This window comes from Delphinus delphis, chromosome 20 (assembly GCF_949987515.2).
Source record: "Delphinus delphis chromosome 20, mDelDel1.2, whole genome shotgun sequence".
NCBI lineage: Eukaryota > Metazoa > Chordata > Mammalia > Artiodactyla > Delphinidae > Delphinus > Delphinus delphis.
The window spans coordinates 57,467,195-57,486,677 of record NC_082702.1 but is presented as its reverse complement, the minus strand read 5'-3'; the positions used below and the strand labels follow the sequence as shown (position 1 = coordinate 57,486,677).

General features: G+C 54.0%; 1 protein-coding gene across 1 annotated transcript in view; it reads right to left on the bottom strand.

Moving 5' to 3' along the window:
• Positions 1-9,929, bottom strand: part of JPH3 (junctophilin 3) — an 80,570-nt gene extending 70,641 nt beyond the window's left edge. Inside the window, exon 1 of the mRNA XM_059998893.1 lies at positions 9,029-9,929. Coding sequence (XP_059854876.1) covers positions 9,029-9,410 — 382 coding nt within the window. The 5' untranslated portion in view covers positions 9,411-9,929. The remainder of the gene's footprint in view (positions 1-9,028) is intronic.
• Between the last annotated feature and the right edge of the window lie 9,554 nt (positions 9,930-19,483).

Sequence of the window (19,483 nt, the reverse complement as noted above, 5' to 3'; positions counted from 1 at the left end):
ACGGTAGTGGGTTGAAGAGTGTCCCCCAAAAGATATGTCCATGTCCTAAACCCTGGTACCCGGGAATGTGCCCTTATTTAGAAAAAGGGTCTCTGCAGATTCAATGAACTTGAAGTTCTTGAGATGAGATCACGCTGGATTTGGGCTGGGCCTGAAATCCAATGAGAGGCATCCTTACAAGAAACAAAGGGGAGGGACTTCCCTGGTGGCGCAATGGATAAGACTCTGTGCTCCCAATGCAGGGGGCCCGGGTTCGATCCCTGGTCAGGGAACTAGATCCCACATGCATGCCACAGCTAGGAGTTCGCATGCCACAACTGAGGAGCCCACGTGCCACAACTAGGGAGCTGGCGAGCTGCAACTAAGGAGCCCTGGAGCTGCAACTAAGGAGCCCACCTGCCACAACTAAGACCTAGTGCAACCAAATAGATATTAAAAAAAGAAACAAAGGGCAGACACAGACACAGAGGAGGAAGCCACTGCTGACAGAGCAGAAACGTAACAGCACTTACATGTGGTGCTTGGGAACGCTACAGTCTCTTTCATTTTCATGAGCCACCTGGCCCAGAGTTTTAAAAAACTCTGTGCAGAGCAGCGACCCTCAGCCCTGCCTGCTTTTGTCACACACCCAAGCCAGATGCCACCATCCGAGATCCTGGCTGGAGCAGTGCTGGGTGGAACCCACACGGGTCCCTCCCTGAAACCGTCCCAGTGGTTCCGACATGTGGCTGAGGCTGCTCTGGGCAAGAGGCCGTCAACCTGAGACACATGTCAGAATCACCTGGACACTCTGAAAAAGAATCTCAGGCCACACCCAGACCACCTTGTCAGCATGTGTGGGTGGGGCCCAGGCACTAGCATTTCCCAAAGGACCCAAGATGACTCCCTGAGCAGCCAAGATCGGGACAAGCGTGCTACAACGGAGCCGCCCACGTGAGAACCACCCGGGCGTCCCGCAAGCATGTGGATTCTAACCCTGCAGGTCTGCGGGTGCCTGAGATTCTGCGTTTCTAACAGTCTCCAGGGATAACCATCCTTGGTGGTCCCACTGTGCAGCCAGGGTGAAGAGGCACCGCCCAGCACTGTGGTTCTAAGGGTGGGGTCCTCAGACCAGCAGCAGCAGCACCAACTGAAACTTGTAAGAAATGTACATTCTTGGGCGACACCTCAGACCCAGAACTTCAGCAGGGGGCCAGCAATCTGTTGTAGCACACCTCCCGGGCAACTCTCACACACACTCACGTGTGGGACGCACTGGCCCGAGTAACAGCCAGTGGCAGGACGGCACCAGCAGTGGAGACTGCCCCTCGATCCGTTCAGAGGTCTCCAAAAGCACCAGGGAGCCCTCACTGCATTCCAATCAACACCTCTGACATTCCCACGAAGGGGGGAGATGGAGATGGAAGAAACTGTTATGACTCCGTCGCAGAGATGAGAAAACCGAGGCCGAGAACAAGCCTCCTTCAAAGTCAGCAACTTCAGCCCGGGGGTAACAGCCACCCTGCCCACCGTCATTCAGACACAGCTCAGGGGCCCCTCCAGGGACGTCTCTGCTGTCACTCAAGGACACACACGTCTCTCCCACCCCTTCTCAGAACTCTCACCTGTGGTGCTTCCATTTGGGACGCCCAAAGTCTGGCATAAGAAACCCGTAATTATTTCACATAGTTTAGTTTTGCATACAGGCTATATTCTTCTTGGTAAAACTCACGTCCTCCTGTTTCTTGTGTTTTATTTTATTTTTATTTTTTTTGCGGTACACGGGCCTCTAACTGTTGTGGCCTCTCCCGTTGCGGAGCACAGGCTCCGGACGCGCAGGCTCAGCGGCCATGGCTCACGGGCCCAGCCGCTCCGCGGCATGTGGGATCTTCCCGGACCGGGGCACGAACCCGCGTCCCCTGCATCGGCAGGCGGACTCTCAACCACTGCGCCACCAGGGAAGCCCCTAGACTGCATTTCTGTGTCCTCCCCCCACCAAACCATACGTTGAAATCCTAACCCCCAAAGTGATGGAGTTAGGAGGTACAGGCTTTGGGAGGTGATTAGGTCATGAGGGTGGAGCCCTCATGATGGGATCAGTGCCTTTATGAAAGAGACCCCACAGAGCTCCTTTGTCCCTCCCCTCAGGTAAGGACACAGAGAAGGTGGCAGTCTGCAACCCAGAAGGCCCTCACCAAACACCAAATCTGCCAGGGCCTTGATCTGGGACTTCTCAGCCTCCAGAACTGTGAGAAATGAATGTTGTTGTTTAAAACCCCCCAACCCCTGCCCCGTCCATGGTATTCCGTTACAGCAGCCCAAATGAACTAAGACACAGAGTCAGGCTCAGCAAAGACTGCCAGGTGGATTCATCAAAAGTGGACCTGAGCTTTTCAGTCTTTATGGCTTGAGCACTGTAGGAACTAGTAAATGCTTCTCAGTGAATGAATGAATCAAACTAAGGAAAAGGGATCTTTAGAAAGTGTGCAAATGAAAGGGTGCGTATTTTTCTGCTCGTCTTTCCTAGCACTTTACAACGAAAGCTGCTCATTAGACAGTGCTCCAAAAATGTCTTCTGGGGCTTCCCTGGTGGCGCAGTGCTTGAGAGTCCGCCTGCCGATGCAGGGGACACGGGTTCGTGCCCCGGTCCGCGAAGATCCCACATGCCGCAGAGCGGCTGGGCCCGTGAGCCATGGCCGCTGAGCCTGCGCGTCCGGAGCCTGTGCTCCGCAGCGGGAGAGGCCACAACAGTGAGAGGCCCGCGTACCACAAAAAAAAAAAAAAAAAAGTCTTCTGGCCATGAATGCCTCGCAGCATTAGGACATTATCTCTATTATGCACCATATTCAACCATCCACCTTACTCATGTAACACACTGTCAGTCTCTATAAGCAACGACAGAGCTGATAACAAAACAAAACCGACCAGGGAATTATAATGGCAATGCTTCAAAGAGCTTTAAAATTCCCCTTTAACTGTCTACATCCAGTTCTAAGCTCTTGCAACAACATGGATGTGTGAAATGATGACAGTGGATGAAATCACGAAACACTACTACAGTGGCACAGTTGATTCACTCCACAAGTATTTATTGAGTGACCACTGTATGTTGGTACCACTTTAGTTACTGGACATTCAACAGTGACCGGCACAGACACACAGCCCTTCCTGCGTGACTCTTACACGCCACACCAGCGCTGTCCAACAGGACTTTGTGTGACGACAGAAATGTTCTGTCTCCGCACTGTCCAGGGTGGTGGTCACGAGTCACAGTGGCACTTGAGCGCTTGCAATGTGGCTTAGTGTGACGGAAGCGCCGAGTCTCTAAATTTCATTTCATTGTAATTAATTTAAATTCAAATTCAAATAGCCACATACAGATTGGGCAGGGTTGGTGTAGATGACTAATCCGTTGATGCCCGTTTAAAGAGAACAGAAGCAAAACAGTCTTTCATTCGCTGCTACAGACAAAATCGTTCCTTTGCTGCCTTTGGTGTGCCTTTTTTTTTTTTTGCCACACTGCGTGGCATGCGGGATCTTAGTTCTCTGACCAGGGGTCGAACCCATGCCCCCTGCAGTGGAAGCACGAAGTCTTAACCACTGGACCGCCAGGGATGTCTCTGGTGTGCACTTATAACCCCTGCACACCCACAGGAACTGAGCACACACAACCCAAGGCAGAAATAAACCTCAGGTTTTATTTCCATGAGTCCTAATAAAGGACCCCACCCCAAAGCTGCCTCCCCTAGCTGGGAAATGCTCTCTTGGTTCACCAGGAGACATCTAGAAGGCACTCAACTTTTTCAGAAAAGACTGATAGGATTGGGGTGAAAAACAAACACCCCCAGTAGTGGTGTTTCATGGAGCACGGAACCCACACACTGAAAGAGCGGGAGCAGGAAGATTTCTGGTGGCCGAGTGTGGAGGGGTCAGGGCCAGGTGGTCACTGGCCGGTACTGGCGGGAAGAGATGCCCGGAGGAATTAGAGTAAGGCGGGCTCCCTGGTAGCCCAGGCAGTTTGCGGGGGGCGCTCTCCAAGGTGCTGAAGGGACAGCTCCTCTCCGGAATGATGGGAGAGCCGGTCCCTTCCTCCAGTCCACAGGGCCTGTTCGGCGGGGCCAGGACCCCTTGCAGTGCCACCTTCATTGACCACGTGACCTTTCACAAGTCAGGAAACTACAAATTGGGGAGTGGCTAATCCAAGAAGGGATGGACCACGGCAGAAAATTCAAGCAAACATCATCCTCTCTTCCAGGGCTCACAAATCTAATCTCTTGCTGACATTTAAGGACTAAGGAATGTTTTATACAGAATTATCAGCTCATGGTTGATAGCTAGCCGGTCTTTCGAGCTGTGGAGGCCTGGCAGAAGACGAGGAAGAAACAGTCTTGAAGAGAAAGGGCAGACGTTCCTGGCCCACCCCCTACTGCCACCATCACCATTTTCCCCCAGGGGCGTCCTCTCTCCACGGCATCCTCAGGGAAGATGGGCGCACGGCCCCCTTTCCCCGGGTTTGCTGCGCGAACTGTTAGCGTCAGCGAGGGCTACTCACTAGCCAGCCGGCGGAGGGCTATTTTCGGAGGATGCTGATACTTAGTTCCTCACCAGCCCAGTTAGGCTTCCTAATATAAGGCTCGTTACATCGCCCCGGGGCTGTGCTGGATGGGGGGAGCTTTCAGCTACACTCCTTTCTCAGCTATTTCTGGCTACAAAGAACTAGTTACTTGCTTTCCCCTCTCCTTTCACCTCATGGAGACTTTTCCCTCCCCAAAGGGGCTGAAAGGCTCTCTGAGGAGATGCTTTTATCTCCAGCTGCCTTTTGTTTCTGAAATGAGTTCCTATTGGCGTAATACCCGTGTCCATGGACCTGCTTCCTCCTAAATTGAGCACTTGGATTAAAAAACAAAACAGTTTACTTTTCACATATTCCTGGCCAAGCACCCAAAACACGACCAGTGGTCACTGACTTTGGATGAGGGTTTTTCCCCCTTCAACGAGGCATTAACTGCCTAAACGTGTATTTAAAGTGGAAGCAAAGCCGCGAGTCATCTGTATCTGAGCCCTGCTCCGCGGCTGGCACCCTCCCTTTACAGGGAGAGCTGCTCCTCAGGAGCTGGAGCTGGGAGGGATCTGGAGCACCTGGCAATCGAACAAAGCTGGGGGATGCACATGGCTGTGTTTTGGAAGACAGGGTGGAACCCATCTCCGGGTGACAGGTGTACCGTGTGTGCGCGCAGGCACCGGGGAATCTGAATTTTGACTGTGGGCGTGTGTGATTCGTGTGTGGGCTGAGGGATCTGGGCCGGTGAACGGAATCTGTAACTGAGGGGGAGCGGCCGGGTGTGTGCAATGACTCATATCTTTCGGGCTGTGGGAGGGTTTTACTTGTGGGGGGGTAACTTTTGGTCCGTGGGATCCTGTGTGCATGGCACCCGGCAGGAAATATTTACCTGTACAGCAAAGCAGGGGTCCAGCGGGCAGACAAGAGGGCCTGGGTGTGGTGTCTGCCCGTGTGCATCTACCTCCAACTCCTCTGCTGCACCCAGAGGAGGACGGGTGCGGAGGAAGAGGAAGGAACAAGGAGGGGCTTCTGCACGAGGGAGTTTAGAGACAGGTGTCCACACAGGAGCACGGGATCTGGAACCGCTGCCCCGAGCGTGAATCCGGGTGCCGCCCAGCGTTCACCAGCCAACTCATCTGGCTCCTCCGGGACTCAGCTTCCCAATGTGGGAAATGGGAGGACGGAGAAAACCAAGCCCGGAGAGGCACAGGGATCGAGTGCTGTCATTATACATACGCCAGCCCCATGCTCGGCACACAGCAAGTGCTGAACGTTGCCTTTTATTATCATTTTCATTACCATCGCCATGTCTGGCTGTTGGTTCTAATAACGATCACTGTGAGTGACATTCATCACATATGAACTGTAATAATAAAACAGGGTTAAATAATAACGAGTGCTTACTCTATTCCTGGCATTGACGTGTACACCGCCTCAATTAATCTCCACCTACTTCACAGTTATTATCAGCCCTTTGTACAGCTTCAGAAACAGAAGCGCAGAGAAGTTAAGGAACTTCCCCAAGGTCACAGAGCAGAGCAAAGGCACCCCTGGGATTCAAGCCCAACGGATGCCAACCCCACAGCATGTGCTCTTGCCACCCTGGGCCCTCAGGCCTCACCGTCAATGCGGGGTCACCTGACAGACAGTGAAGGCCGCTCAGCTCACTTTAGTGAGCAATGCATGCCTTGCGCCCGGGGGAGGAGGAACCTGGAGGAGGGGGAGTTGGCAGAAGTGTCCCCAGCTGAAATGGATTCCATTACCAATCCCAGCTAAATGCAGACTACATTTGCCGTCGGTGCATTATTCATGAAACTCACCACTTCCCCAAGTCAGCACTGGGAGCTGGGCTGAAGTTCGGGAGCTCTGCTGATGCGGGCCCAACATTCCCACTCCTTGTGCAAAGGAAGAGTAGGACTGGAGTCAGGACCGTGAACTCATGAAGGCTCTACCTGCCCTCTCCGAAACATGGCCACCCCCGCCCACCAGCTGACTTGGGAGCAGGCGAGGAGGCCCACCGTTCCGTTCTGGCAGACTACGACACCCCACGTCGGCTCTGCTCACCCCACGTGCTGCTTGAGGGCAAACATTCTCAACAGTCCCCTCCTTCCTCATGAGGAGCGGGGACCACGTTCCAGAAAAGTGGCCCCAGATGTCTGGGCCTGATTATTCCAGGCCAGGAAGGTCAATTCGACTTTCCATCATGCCCTGTTGCCAACCACAAGGCAGCAGTCGGCCGGGCGCCCTGCATCTGTGTGCCTGCCTCGGCTGGCATACAGGTGGTGTGATGTGAGGAAAGAGGGCCCCACCCTGGACAGATCAGGGGTTCAAACCCTCGACTCTGCCACCGAAGGCTGGGGGTTCTATCCTGTCTCGGGGGCTCCGGGGCCTCCCTGGCTCTGTCTGTGATGGATATGACCCTTGCCCCTCCAACGTGTGAGACTCAAGCAACACAGTGCAGACGGAAGTGCTTTAGGGAGTGGACACGGCGTAGCCGGTTGAATGGCGGGTAGAGACCCAAGGATGTCCACCCAACGAAGGCAGCACTCCTCACAACGACGCATCTGCTCCTACGCTCACGCCCAGCCCCAGAATCAGACCCTCCCCTCCCAGCCTAAACAGCGAAATTACCACCCTTCCCTCTGAAATGGAAGTTCCGCGAGGATACGGCTTTCCGCCTGCTGTTTTCCCAGAGCCCCGACCACCTGCTCAGAGTAGGCACTCAGTAGATGTCTGTGGAACGGAGCATAGAATTCTGTTGGCCACTGAAGATTTCTGGGGAAGGTGGGCCGACTGGGGTGCTGGACCTCACTCTCAGACACTCTGCTGAGCTCCAGAGGGACCGGGGCTCCTCTCCTCCCAGGCTCCAGTCTCTAGGCACAGGCACAGCTGGGAGCACCTCTGGAGGGACGGATCTGCCTAGCGGCCAGACCAGAGCCCCTGGGTGACAACGGTCCCCGGGTTCCCAAAGAGCCCAGCTGGGAGCGCCAAGCTGCTCGGCCGCCCACCTCAGCCACCCACATCTGCGCCTGGGCCTTGCCGTGCCTGCGAGTGCGTGCGCGCGCACACACACACACACGCACACACACACACACACACACGCACACACACACGCGGCCTAGAACCCAGGGAGGACCGTCTGCTCAGCCTGCCCCAGCGCCCCAGGGTCAGGGAAGCTCTCCAACCCACTCCAGGAAAACAACAACAGCACAGAAGAGGCCGCCTGGGACGGGGCGCCACGGCTTTGACAGGCAAGAGCGTTATATAAGTAACTGCCCCCCACGCCTCCTCCCCTCGGGCGAATAACGAACCCTGCCTCTCGGCTGTATAAGCCAAAGTAATAATTACTCTCCAGCCCTCCGTCACTTGTGGATGTGGCCGGGGAGCAGGTGTTTAACTCGGAGGCAGCGAGCAGGAGACCACACGTACGCTCGTGATCTCTGTGCCGAAGCACGCAAGTCCCCCCTGGGCCCCACTGCTTTCCCAGGCGTGCCTGAAAAATTCCTGGGGAGCCATGGAGCCACTTCTGGGGAGGAGCTCCTACGTGGGGGAGGGAGCCTCTAGAGAGCAGGCTCGTTTGGGGTCTGGCTTGCAGAAACAGTGAATTCTCCACGCCTCTCAGACGCCCCGAGGAGTGGACACCGGACCGTCTGGGACGGGGGGAGGGGGGGACAGCCGCAAAGCTGGCCAGGGCTCCCCGCACAGAAACCATCCTACAGCCGCGGCGGCGGGTGGGCAGGCGGGCAGAGCTCTGGCTTCCAGCCGGGAATGTGGTGGCATCTTAGGATGAAGGCACAGAGCGCCCCTAAACTAACGGTGAAAATGATTCAGCCACTGAAAGCCGAGCTGCCTGGGCTCGCGCTAAACAGATGGGCCTCCCTCCCTCCTCCCCTCAGCAGCCTGCTCCGGCAGTGCTAGCCCGCGTCCAACCACCTAGAAGTTTATTGCCTTGTTGTGATGGTTTGGGTTTGCAGCCCCCGCCTCTAGCTCTCCCAGCCACTCTCTTTCCATTGGCTTGGGTTGATCAGGACTCAGGGAGGCCCGTCGGCACCGCAGGGAAACAAGCAGCAGAGCTGGGGCCTGACTCCTAGAGGCCGACACCCAGGGAGCTTTGCCAACAAGGGGAGGGGGCCCTCTCCCAGCCCCCCTGCGCCCTTGCTGGGTCCCGGAGGAGGCCGCGGGCCCAGTCTGGCCTTTCCGGCCTCCTCTTGGACGATGCACTGACACTGCTCAGCTCCGCGGCTCCCGGGCCTGGCACTGCTCCTGGAAAGCCCCCAACACCCTTCAGCTAGCACAGGGGCACTGTCCCCCGCCAGGCAGTGGGGCAACCTGTAGCCAAGGCCGCTGTGGCCTCCAGGGAGCCCCAGGAAATGCCCCAGGTGCCCACGGCCCTCTGGAGGGAAAAGCTGGACTTCCCCAGAGATAAACAGAAGAGGCAAGAGAAGAAGGTCCCTCCTCCGCCAGCCCCCGCGCGCCCAGCGCACCTACCTCCATCGGAGTAGGTCTCGGTGCCGTAGCCGTCCTGCAGCCCGTTGCTCCAGGTCCCTTCGTACTTGGCCCCGTTGCCCGTGCACTCCCGCACCCCGTAGCGCCCCTTAAATCCGTGCGTCCACTCGCCCTTGTACACCCACTTCCCCTTGCTCTCCAGGCCGATGCCGTGGCGCTTGCCCTGCGCCCAAGTGCCCTGGTACGTGTTGCCGCTGGGCCAGGTGTAGACGCCCAGTACCTCGAAGCCGTGGCTCCACGAGCCGGTGTATTCGCCTTGGCCCTTGGGGCCGGTGCAGACGCCATGGCCGTGCGCCTTGCCGTCCTCCCAGCCTCCACAGTAGGACCCTCCATCGTCAAAATTAAACCTACCCCCACTGGACATGCATGTAACTCGGTTTGCAAATCCCGCAAACGGTGAAAAAAAAAAAAAGGCGATCAACAAACCGGAGTCTTGGTTGGCTGGCTGGCTGGTTTTGTTTTGCTTTTTTTTTTTTTTTTTTTAAAGGAAGAATGGAGAAAGCAAAAAACACAGCGAGCAGGTCCCGGTCGGCGGGCGGCCGCGGCGCCGGCTTCGGTGGAATTTAAGTCAATTGGGGGCGATTATTCATTTTCGAGCTGCGCCGCGGAGCCTGACCAGCGTCTCGCGCTCCCGCTGGAGACAGGACCGGAGGGGAGGAGGGCGGGGGAGGGGAGGGGAGGGGAGGGGGAGGGAGGGGGCAGGAGCAGGAGCGTCTGGTGCAAACGGCTCCACCTCAGCTGCAAGTGCCCCTCGGAGGCGAGCCCGCCGGGCTGGCCGCGCAGGCCGGGCGAGGACAGCGGAGCTCAGGCCTGGGGCGCAGTCCCCCACCTGCGGCTGCCGCGCTGCGGGCGCCCGAGGGCGGCGGCGTGGCCCGCGGGCGGCGGCGGCACGGGCGGCGGCGCGGGCGGCTGCACCATATTGGGGGCCGCGGGCCGGGCCGGGCGGCGGCGGCAGCAGCAGCAATGCGGCTGGTCGGGCGGCGGCGGCGGCGGCGGCGGCGGCGGCGGCGGCGGGCGGCGGGCGGCGGGCGGCAGCGGCGGCGTGCGCTCCGGGGCCGGCTCGCGCGCTCGGGCCGGCGCGGCGCGCGCCCGTAGCCCGCGCCCCGCCCGCGCGCGCGCCCCCGCACCCCGCCGCCCGCGCGCCCCCGCCCGGCCCCCCGCCCCCAGCGCGCCGGCTGCCTGGAGAGGGGAGCTGCTCCTCCTGGTCTAGGGCGCGTGGCGCAGGCGGAGGCCCCAGGCGCCCCGCCCGCCCGCCTTCCCCTCTTGCTCGGGCCAGCCTGGAAATAGGGGTCCAGCCGGGGCGCCCCAGCCCCCCCTTTCCCGGGACTTGGATTTAAAGGGACAGGAACTGCGTAACGGGAAGGCGCCCAGCACCCAGGGCGCTCTCTGCCCCCTCCCGGGAGCTGCGAGGTGAAGCCCTGCACAGCACGCCCAGGGTGGGCCGGGGGCGCCCCGCATGTTTCGGCTCCCCCACCCCGAGCCTCGCCCCTCGCGCCCGGTTCCCGCCTGCGACGCCTGGCCCTGACTTGACTGAAGAGGCTTTTGGCGGACCACAGGTGGTTTTCTCTACGACAAATGATCCGTCCTTTTTCCTTACAGGCAGTTCGGGTCCACATTTGGGGGAAGGGTGATGCTCGCCTTAGAAAACTGGTGTTTGGAGATTAGCCCCGCCCCATAAATTAAGAGAAAGTCCGGCTACACGCACATACCTTGGAGTAAAGACACCCAAATTCCGTCCCTCCCCCGCGCCCTGGCCAACAGGTAGCCCCCCATCCCGGGAGCGGTTGTGCTTTGGGGGAGCAAGTGGGATCGCCACTCGGGCGTTATTAGGTCTCTCTCCACACATACTCCCATCCCCCACCCCCAAGAGATGGTGTCTGATTGCTGGATCCGAGTATCCTGGGACCAATTTGAAATGCATTTCCTGGCCCATAAATCCGTAGGCAGGAGCCCGAGTTCCCAGCTCTCCCGGAACGTGTTGGGCAAACGGCAGCACCCGAGTGCTGCGGGGGGAGACTGCACAGGGTCGGGGCTCGTTGTAGTGCAGGGGTGACTCGGGCCGAGCAGAGTCAGGAATTGCAAGACAGGCCTTGGAGCTGAGATTTAGGACGCCAAAAGAGCTACACTTTGAAGTCACCACTAGCCAGGGGCCCTGCTCACACCGCCTGCCAGCACTGTTCCCACCTTTGGCCAAACGGGCTCTCGCTGGAAAACTAGCCCCTCCTCCTTCTCCCAGAGTTCACGCTCAACTTCTTGTCTTGACCTGAGCACCAAAGCCCCCTCCCTAAAGGGCCACCAGCCTGCAGGGCAGTCCTCTCTTTACCAGCCCCCTGCAGAGGGACAATTAGGGAGTTTTCAGTTTTGCTTTGTGACTTTGCAGTTACAGTGATTCAATGCACCTTCTAGGTGGCGCCTCCCTGTACTCTCCGGAAGGTTTTGCTAAACTCCTAGGGGTGGAATTCTTGGGGAGAGCACATCTTGGACTTAATGGACGTTGCCAAATGGCTCTCCGGAACACCTGGAGCAATTTCCTTCTCACCCTGCAGTGCACTGCACTTCTGGTTCTCCACTTTCTGGCTAAAACTCGGTGTTATCAGACTTAGGTCTGCATTTTTTTTTTCTCTCTAAATGGATATAAAATAGTATCTCACGGCTGTTCGGTGTAAATGAAAAATAAGATATCATGAATGTGTAAGGGAAAGGGCTGCAGACTTTCCTCAAGATTCAGATTCAAATCCTGCCTCCATGGCCCAGCAGCTGTGTGGCTTTGGGCAATTCCCATCAGGTCGCTGTGAGAACTCAGCTCAGCTGAGCGCCCAGTGCCCGGTAGGCGCTCAAGAAGTGGGAAGTGGTGTTATTAGAAGCCCAGCCCCCAGCAAAGGTCACGGCTTTCTACATGGGATGCCCAGCCTTCAGCCTGCTTCCCTCGACACTGCTGACATAAAATTGCCGTTTCTCTTGGACAGTCTGCACTTTCTTTCATTTTATTTCCAAGCTCTCTTTTGCTGATTCAGCAGCCCTTCCTCACACAAGCAGTGGATTGCAACTGAGATCTCGCTGGGAAATGGTGATTGGTTCCGAGCAATTACTGGTCAGCACCTTCTACCTCTGGCTAATGCATACCCTTCCCCCAGGCAATTCCAAACACGCCCCCCCCATGACCCTGCCTCCTCTCAGATTAGCTCCAACAGTGACAGACTCTCTTCCCTGTAATGCAGATAGTAGAGGCATTCATTTTGTGCAATTTGGAAATCATTCTCCCATAAAGTAGGGCTGGCGGTATTGATTTCATTTTGGAGGAAACTGTCCAAGGCTATAAACACAGTACCACCCAGCAATCTCAAAACACAAGCCAGGGAGAAGGAACAAAAAGCCAGACCACCATGAGGAATTTCACGGTTCTGTGCACCAGGCTCTGGGGTGAACAGCTCACGTTAGTGACTCCACGGGCAACTCCTCAGGTGACCTGGGCTTCCACAATGACCAGGTTAAAGCCCACTCCGGGAAGTGCCCGGCCAAAGGGAAGATATTGATTAAGCAGGATTCCAGCCCAAGCTGTCTGCTTTGCCAGCCTCCAGGGTGTGCACTGCCATTTCCTATGCCCACTCCCTCTTCCTGGGACCGGGAAGTTTTCCGGTTTCAGCTCCAGAAAGGCTTCCTGTTTTCCCTATATAAAGAATGCCTCCCTCTCACCTCCACAGAAGCCCATGTGTTTCCTTCAGAGACCTGAGCTGCAATCTATAGTTTCCCCTTTGTCTCCTTGAAGGTGCCTATGTTTACCCTACACAGTGAGACATCTGCATCGGGAGCTCCCTTTCTTCATGCTCTCTTATAACGTGATACTGACGCTCTATCTGCTGGGAGGTGGGCCGGCTGGTGAGTATAGCAGAAGTGGCACAATGTGATTTCGAAGGTTAGGGTGTAAACGGTGACACAGCTTCTGCCTCAGGCTCTTGAGATCTGGGAGCATGGGCCCATCTCACCATGCTGTCAGGAAGCCCAAGCAGCCCGTGAAGAGGCTCATCAGGAGAGAAATGGGCCCTCCAGCCCTCAGCCCCAGCTGGACTCCCCGCCAGCAGCCAGCCCCAGTTGACAGCTCTGTAAGCACACCATTTTGAAAGTCAGTCCACCAGCTCCTGTCCGGCCACACCAGCAAATGCCACGTGGATCAGAGACCCCATCCATGGGGCCTTCCCCCCCATGCCTTGTCATAATTCCAATTTCTCTTTTTCCCTTTTGAGGTGTAACTGACACACAACATTATACTAGTTTCAGATGTACAACAATGATTTGATATTTGTATATATTGCAAAATGATCACCACAATAAGTCTAATTAACATCCATCACCATACAGAGTTACAGAATCATTTTTTTCTTGTGATGAGAACATTTAAGATTTACTCTCTTAGGGCTTCCCTGGTGGCGCAGTGGTTAAGAATCCACCTGCCAATGCAGGGGACATGGGTTCGAGCCCTGGTCCGGGAAGATCCCACGTGCCACGGAGCAGCTAAGCCCATGCACCACAACTGCTGAGCCTGCGCTCTAGAGCCTGCGAGCCATAACTACTGAACCCACATGCCACAACTACTGAAGCCTGCGCGCCTAGAGCCCGTGCTCCACAACAAGAGAAACCACCACAATGAGAAGCCCCTGCTCGCCGCAACTAGAGAAAGCCCGTGCGCAGCAACGAAGACCCAATGCAGCTAAAAATAAAATAAATTTATTAAAAAGAAAAAATGATCTGCTCTCTTAGCAGCTTTCAAATCTGCAACACAGTACTGTTAACTAAAGTCACCATGCTGTGCATTACATCCTGGGACTTATTTACTTTATAAGTGGAAGTTTGTACTTTTTGACCCCTTCACCCATTTTGCCTACCCCCCTCCCCTGCAACCTCCAGTCCAACCTGTTCTCTGTATCTGTGGGCTTTTGGGTTTTTTTGTTTTAGATTCCACAAGTAAGTGAGATGAAATTATATTTGTCTTTTTCTGACTTATTTCACTTAGCATAATGCCCTCAAGGTCCATCTAGGTTGTTGCAAATGGCAGGGTTTCCTTCATTTTTATGGCTGAGTGATATTCCATTATTTCTATATCTACCTCATTTTCTTTATTCATTCGTCCAGCAACGGACACTTAGGTTGTTTCCATCATAATTTCAATTTCTGAACAAAATAGATGATTATTGCTTTGTGAGGTCAGGCAGAGGTCACGTCAACTACAGCTCAGGGGCCACTGCCTGCTTTTATAAACAAAGTCTGGTTGGAACACACCATGCCCATTTATTACACGTGGCTACAGCTGCTTTTACACTCAGTGGTGGAGGTGAATAATTTGGACAGAAACCACGTGGCCATAAAGCCTAAAATATTTACCAGCTTGCCCTTTACGGAGAAAGTTTGCCAAGCCCTGTGTATTAGTCTGTTGAGGCTTCCATTACAGAGTAACAGAGACTGAGCGGCTTACACAACGAAAATTTATCTTCTGGAGGCTGGAAGTCCTAGATCATGGTGCCAGCATGGTCAGGTTCTAGAGAGGGCCCCTTCCTGACTTGCAGATGGCTGCCTTCTCATGGGTCCTCCCATGGCAGAGAGAGAGAGAGAGCAAGAGAGAGAGCAAGAAGGAGAAAGAGAGAGAGCTCTCTGGTGTCTTTTCTTATAAGGACACTAATCCTAAGGGATCAGAGCCCCACCCTTATGACCTCATTTAACTTTACTTCATTAGAGGCCCTGTCTACAAACACAGTCACACTGGGGGGTAGGGCTTCAATATATGAACTGGGGGGGGGGGGGAAACAAGTGTTCAGTCCATAACAGCCTGTTTTATGCCACTAAATTTGGGGGATATTTGTTACACAGCAGTAGCAACCAGAATGGACTGCATGCTTCATGCAGATGTAGCCACATCTGTGTCACTCACTCTCATGCCCCCCAAGCTGGAACACAGTCAGTGTACAGTACACTTTTGTTGCATGAATATGCTGACCTAAGAGTTAGTGTTAAGTAGGGTGATGAGAGGGACAAATACCTTATCAGGCATTGGGGAACCTGGATTCTGGTCTCAGTTCTGACACTAACTTGTGTGACACTGGGCAAGTCTCCCAGAGCTTCCGGAGGCCGAGTGGCTTTACCTATAAAGTGGGGAGCAAGATGGTTTCCCTGGTCCCTCGGCTCTCAGGCTGCAGGACTTCCCCTAGCAGTCCCCGCCTACTCTTCCTACACTTCAGTGTGACCCTGCCCTGCCGTGCCATGGATTACTTATCAGGACTGTGGCCGTAGTAAGCAATGAGCAAACCTCTTCAGAAGGGCTTATCTTTTTAGGGTCACCCAGGCCAGCTTCCAAGGCTTGATCTCTCCACCCCAAAACTGGCCCCACTACACAAACTCATGCAAACGTGGGAATTCTGCCTGGCTACAGCTCCAGGAGCAGCTGTTAAGACAGGCATCCGTGATCTCATCTGCGCAGTCCCCTTTGCTGCCGGGGTGTGAAAACCAGCTCAGCTGTTTCTTCGCTGGGAGCCCATTATGGGATGGCTCTGTGCCTCGCTCTCTTCATCTGTAAAATGACACCAACACCTGTTCCTATTTTGTAGGGTTGGGGCAAAGAGCAAAGGACTCAACCCAGGTAAGTAAGGTGTTTGTACGGTCCCCACCGCCTCATTGGTCCTCAATAACTCATAACTGTTATTAGTATTATTCCTGCCCCTTTCCAGGGATAATTTTCCCAAGAATGAGGATGATCTTGTTACAGGAGCTGCCTCTGCCCGGAGCGGGTGGAGAGGTGCAGGAGGCCCCCGGGTCCTCCCCCTCCCATTCTCTCCTTCTCCCAAACCACCATCATTCATCTTCCAGTTGTAACTCTCTGCCTGTCCCTGCTCAGGGCCCAGAGAAGAGAAGATAATTGCTTGGAGGTGCCCATGAGGGTCTACACCTCGAGACTGTCCTGGGCTCTTCCTTCTCCCCAAACCAGAGGCAGGGAAAGACGTCAGCCCTGGATGGGAGCACAGTGAGGAGAAGACAGGCTTCCTGGATGTCCTTGGCCCATTTCTGTTGCCAGGACCCTGAGCACCTGATTTCATCTAATTCCTGGCAGGACCCTTTGGGGTCCAGACTGTGACCATCACTTCCTCCTTAAAGATGGGGAAACTGAGGCTCAAGCAGGTAAAGTGAGTGACCCGAGGCCACATATGGCTAGCAAGTGTCAGCTCCAGAAAGGCAAGGAGGGGACTTCCCTGGTGGCCCAGTGGTAAAGAATCTGCCTTCCAATTCAGGGGACCCGCGTTCGATCCCTGGTCAGGGAACTAAGATCCCACATGCCGCGGGGCAACTAAGCCTGCGCGCCACAACTACTGACCCCGTGTGCCTTGACTAGAGAGCCGTGTGCCGCGAACTACAGAGCCCACGTGCCCTGGAGCCCGCGAGCCACAACTAGAGAGAGAAAACCCGCACACCACAACTCGAGAGAAGCCCGCATGCTGCAACGAAGATCCCGTGTGCTGCAACTAAGACCCAACACAGCCAAAAATAATTTTAAAATTAATTAATTAAATATTTTTTAAAAAACGAAAGGCAAGGAGAACTCTTTGGGGCATCTCACTCCTGGTCTGCTCTGGGATGCTGGCACCCAGGCTTCAGGGCAAGCATCCCATCCCCAGGGGTTGATCTGTGTGGAGATGATAACAAAGGAATCCTTTGTTTTTGATTAATTGCTGACCAGCTCCAGGGTCAAAAGTCTGCTCAGGAGAAAAGTTGAGAACTTAAGCTGAGCTTTGAAATGCTACCCTAAGACACCCTGCTGGGTGCTTCTTCTCTCCACCCTGTGGCTGCAAGGCCCACATCTTAGTCCCAGGAAATGCTGGTCCCCAGGTCACAGATAAGGCACTGAGGCAGAGAGCAGATAAGCAATTTGCCTAAGATAGGCAAGTAAATCCCGTAGGAGCTGGTTCTCCAAGCTTGACACTCCAAGTTCAAGTGTTTCCAGACTCATTCAAACTGTCCTCTCTGCCAGGAGGGTCAGGAACCCTCATCCTTGGCCATCCCTCATTAGGACAGCCAGTGGGCACTTGCTGCAAGCTGGGCTCAGTGCCCTGAAACCCCCAAGCCACATCAGCCCCCAGATGGTGTCACTTTACGGATGAGGAAAGTCTCGGGCACATGAGCTAACCTGCCCGTGAGGGGCAGAGTCTAGATTCGGAGCAAGCACGCGGGCACCCCCCCTCCCTGCTGCCCGGCAACATCCCCGCCATCCTTCTCCCGCTGCCTGCTGGGATCACGCCATCAGGAGCTGGCAGCAATAGCGGCAGTAATAGTACCCTGATGCAAGGTGGCCGCTCTGCTCTGCCCGGTACCCACCCCTCACGGTAACGAGATACATGCACCACGTGGCTCAAGATACAGGACGTTTCCCTGAGCACCTCCCACCCATCGCCCCTCCACCCACTGCAGGGAACAGCTATTCTGAACTGTATCACCCCAAATTCGTTTTGCCTTACCTTGGGACTTCATGTTAATGGAATCACACGTGTGTGTATGGCTTCTTTCACTCAACGTTATGTCTCAGATTCATCTGTTTTGTTACGTGCAACTGCACTTTGTTCTTTTCAGTGCTGTTCCTGTTCCATTGCATGAATGTACTACAATTTATTTCTCTGCTCTCCTGTTGATACACAGGTGTGTTGTTTCCAGTTTGGCGTTATTCTGAATAAAGCTGGTATGAGCACGCCTATGTGTCTTCTGGGGGGCACTCATTTCTCTTGGGTATACACCTAGGCATGAACTTACTGGGACTAGAGGAGAAGTATACAGTTGACCCTTGAACAACGAGGGGAGTAGGGGCACCCACCCTCCGTGCGGTCAAAAATTCACATATAACTTATCATCCGCCCTCTGTATCCGCAGGTTCTCTGCATCCACGTTTCTGCATCCACGGATTCAACCTACCACAAATCGTTTAGTGCTGTAGTATTTACTGTCGGAAAAATATCCATTTATTTTTAAGGGGACCCACACAGTTCAAACCTGTGTTGTTCAAGTGTCAAATGCATTTAATTTTAGTCTTTAGTTTCCCAAAGTGGTTGAATCAGTTAGCATGCCCCCAGCAGAAGGTGAGAGTTCCAGGAGCTCCACAGCATCACCAACACTTGGTAATGTCAGTCTTTTTAATTTTAGCCATTCTAGTGAATGTGTAGTGGTATCTCATTATGATTTTAATGTGCATTTCTCAGATAAACACTTTGTAAATTAATTGGGCTTATTTTTTCCTTGTATTCACTATTTAATTTTTGATGTTTATATCTATTATTATTTATTGTTTATATCTAGTTTTACAGTTTCCTTCTGAGAATATCATATGCTACTGATTTTCTGTTTAGATCGCGAATGTAAAGTTTTCTTTGAAAATAAATCTATCCATGTTTTTAAAAAGGGGGCCGGGGAAGATCTATTTAAAGAAAAATATTATGCAAACCACAGGCCATCAGGGATAAGAATGTGCAATTTAGTGGAACAGAGGAGGATCTCTCTGATCTTAAAGATGGAGGCAAAATCAGGCTCTGGACAGAAACCAGAACCCAAGTCCCTCTCTTTTCCTGAGCTCCACTGTCTCTCCTGCTGTTTGCTCTGCGTTTCCACTCCCCACAGACCAGCTTTCTCTGCTGCGGGGTGCTCTTCCCATCACCTCTCAGTCCAACACCCTGGCAGTCAATAACCTTGACTCTCTGGATCCTGACTCCCTGGAGAGATGCAGCTTAGGTCAGCTAGAGTCAGGTGTCCATCCCTGACCCAATCAGCTGTGGTCAGGGAGTGGGGTCCTGCCTTGTGACAGCAAGAAGAAGACATGATTGGCATTTCTAGTGCAAGTTAGAGGAAGCAGATTCTGAGGCAAAAACTGGGATGTGTGTTCATGAAAAAAATGCTCAACATCGCTAATTATTAGAGAAATGCAAATCAAAATACCAATCAAAATCATCTCACTCCCGTCAGAATGGCCATCATCAAAAAGCCTAAATATATGAGAATTCCCTGGCAGTCCAGTGGTTAGGACAGTGGTGGCCCAGGTTCAATCACTAGCTGGGCAACTAAGATCCCACAAGTGGTGCAGCCAAAAAAAAAAGTCTACAAATAATAAATGCTGGAGAGGGTGTGGAGAAAAGGCAACCCTCCTACACTGTTGGCAGGAATGTAAATTGGTGCAGCCACTATGGAGAACAGTAAGGAGGTTCCTTAAAAAACTAAAAGCAGAGTTGGCATATAATCCCATACTCCCACCCCTGGGCGTATATCCAGAGAGAACTATAATTCAAAAAGATACATCTACGCCAATGTCCACTGCAGCACTATCTACAATAGCCAAGACATTGAAGCAACCTAAATGTCCATCGACAGATGAATGGATAAAGAAGATGTGGTACATATATACAGTGGAATACTACTCAGCCA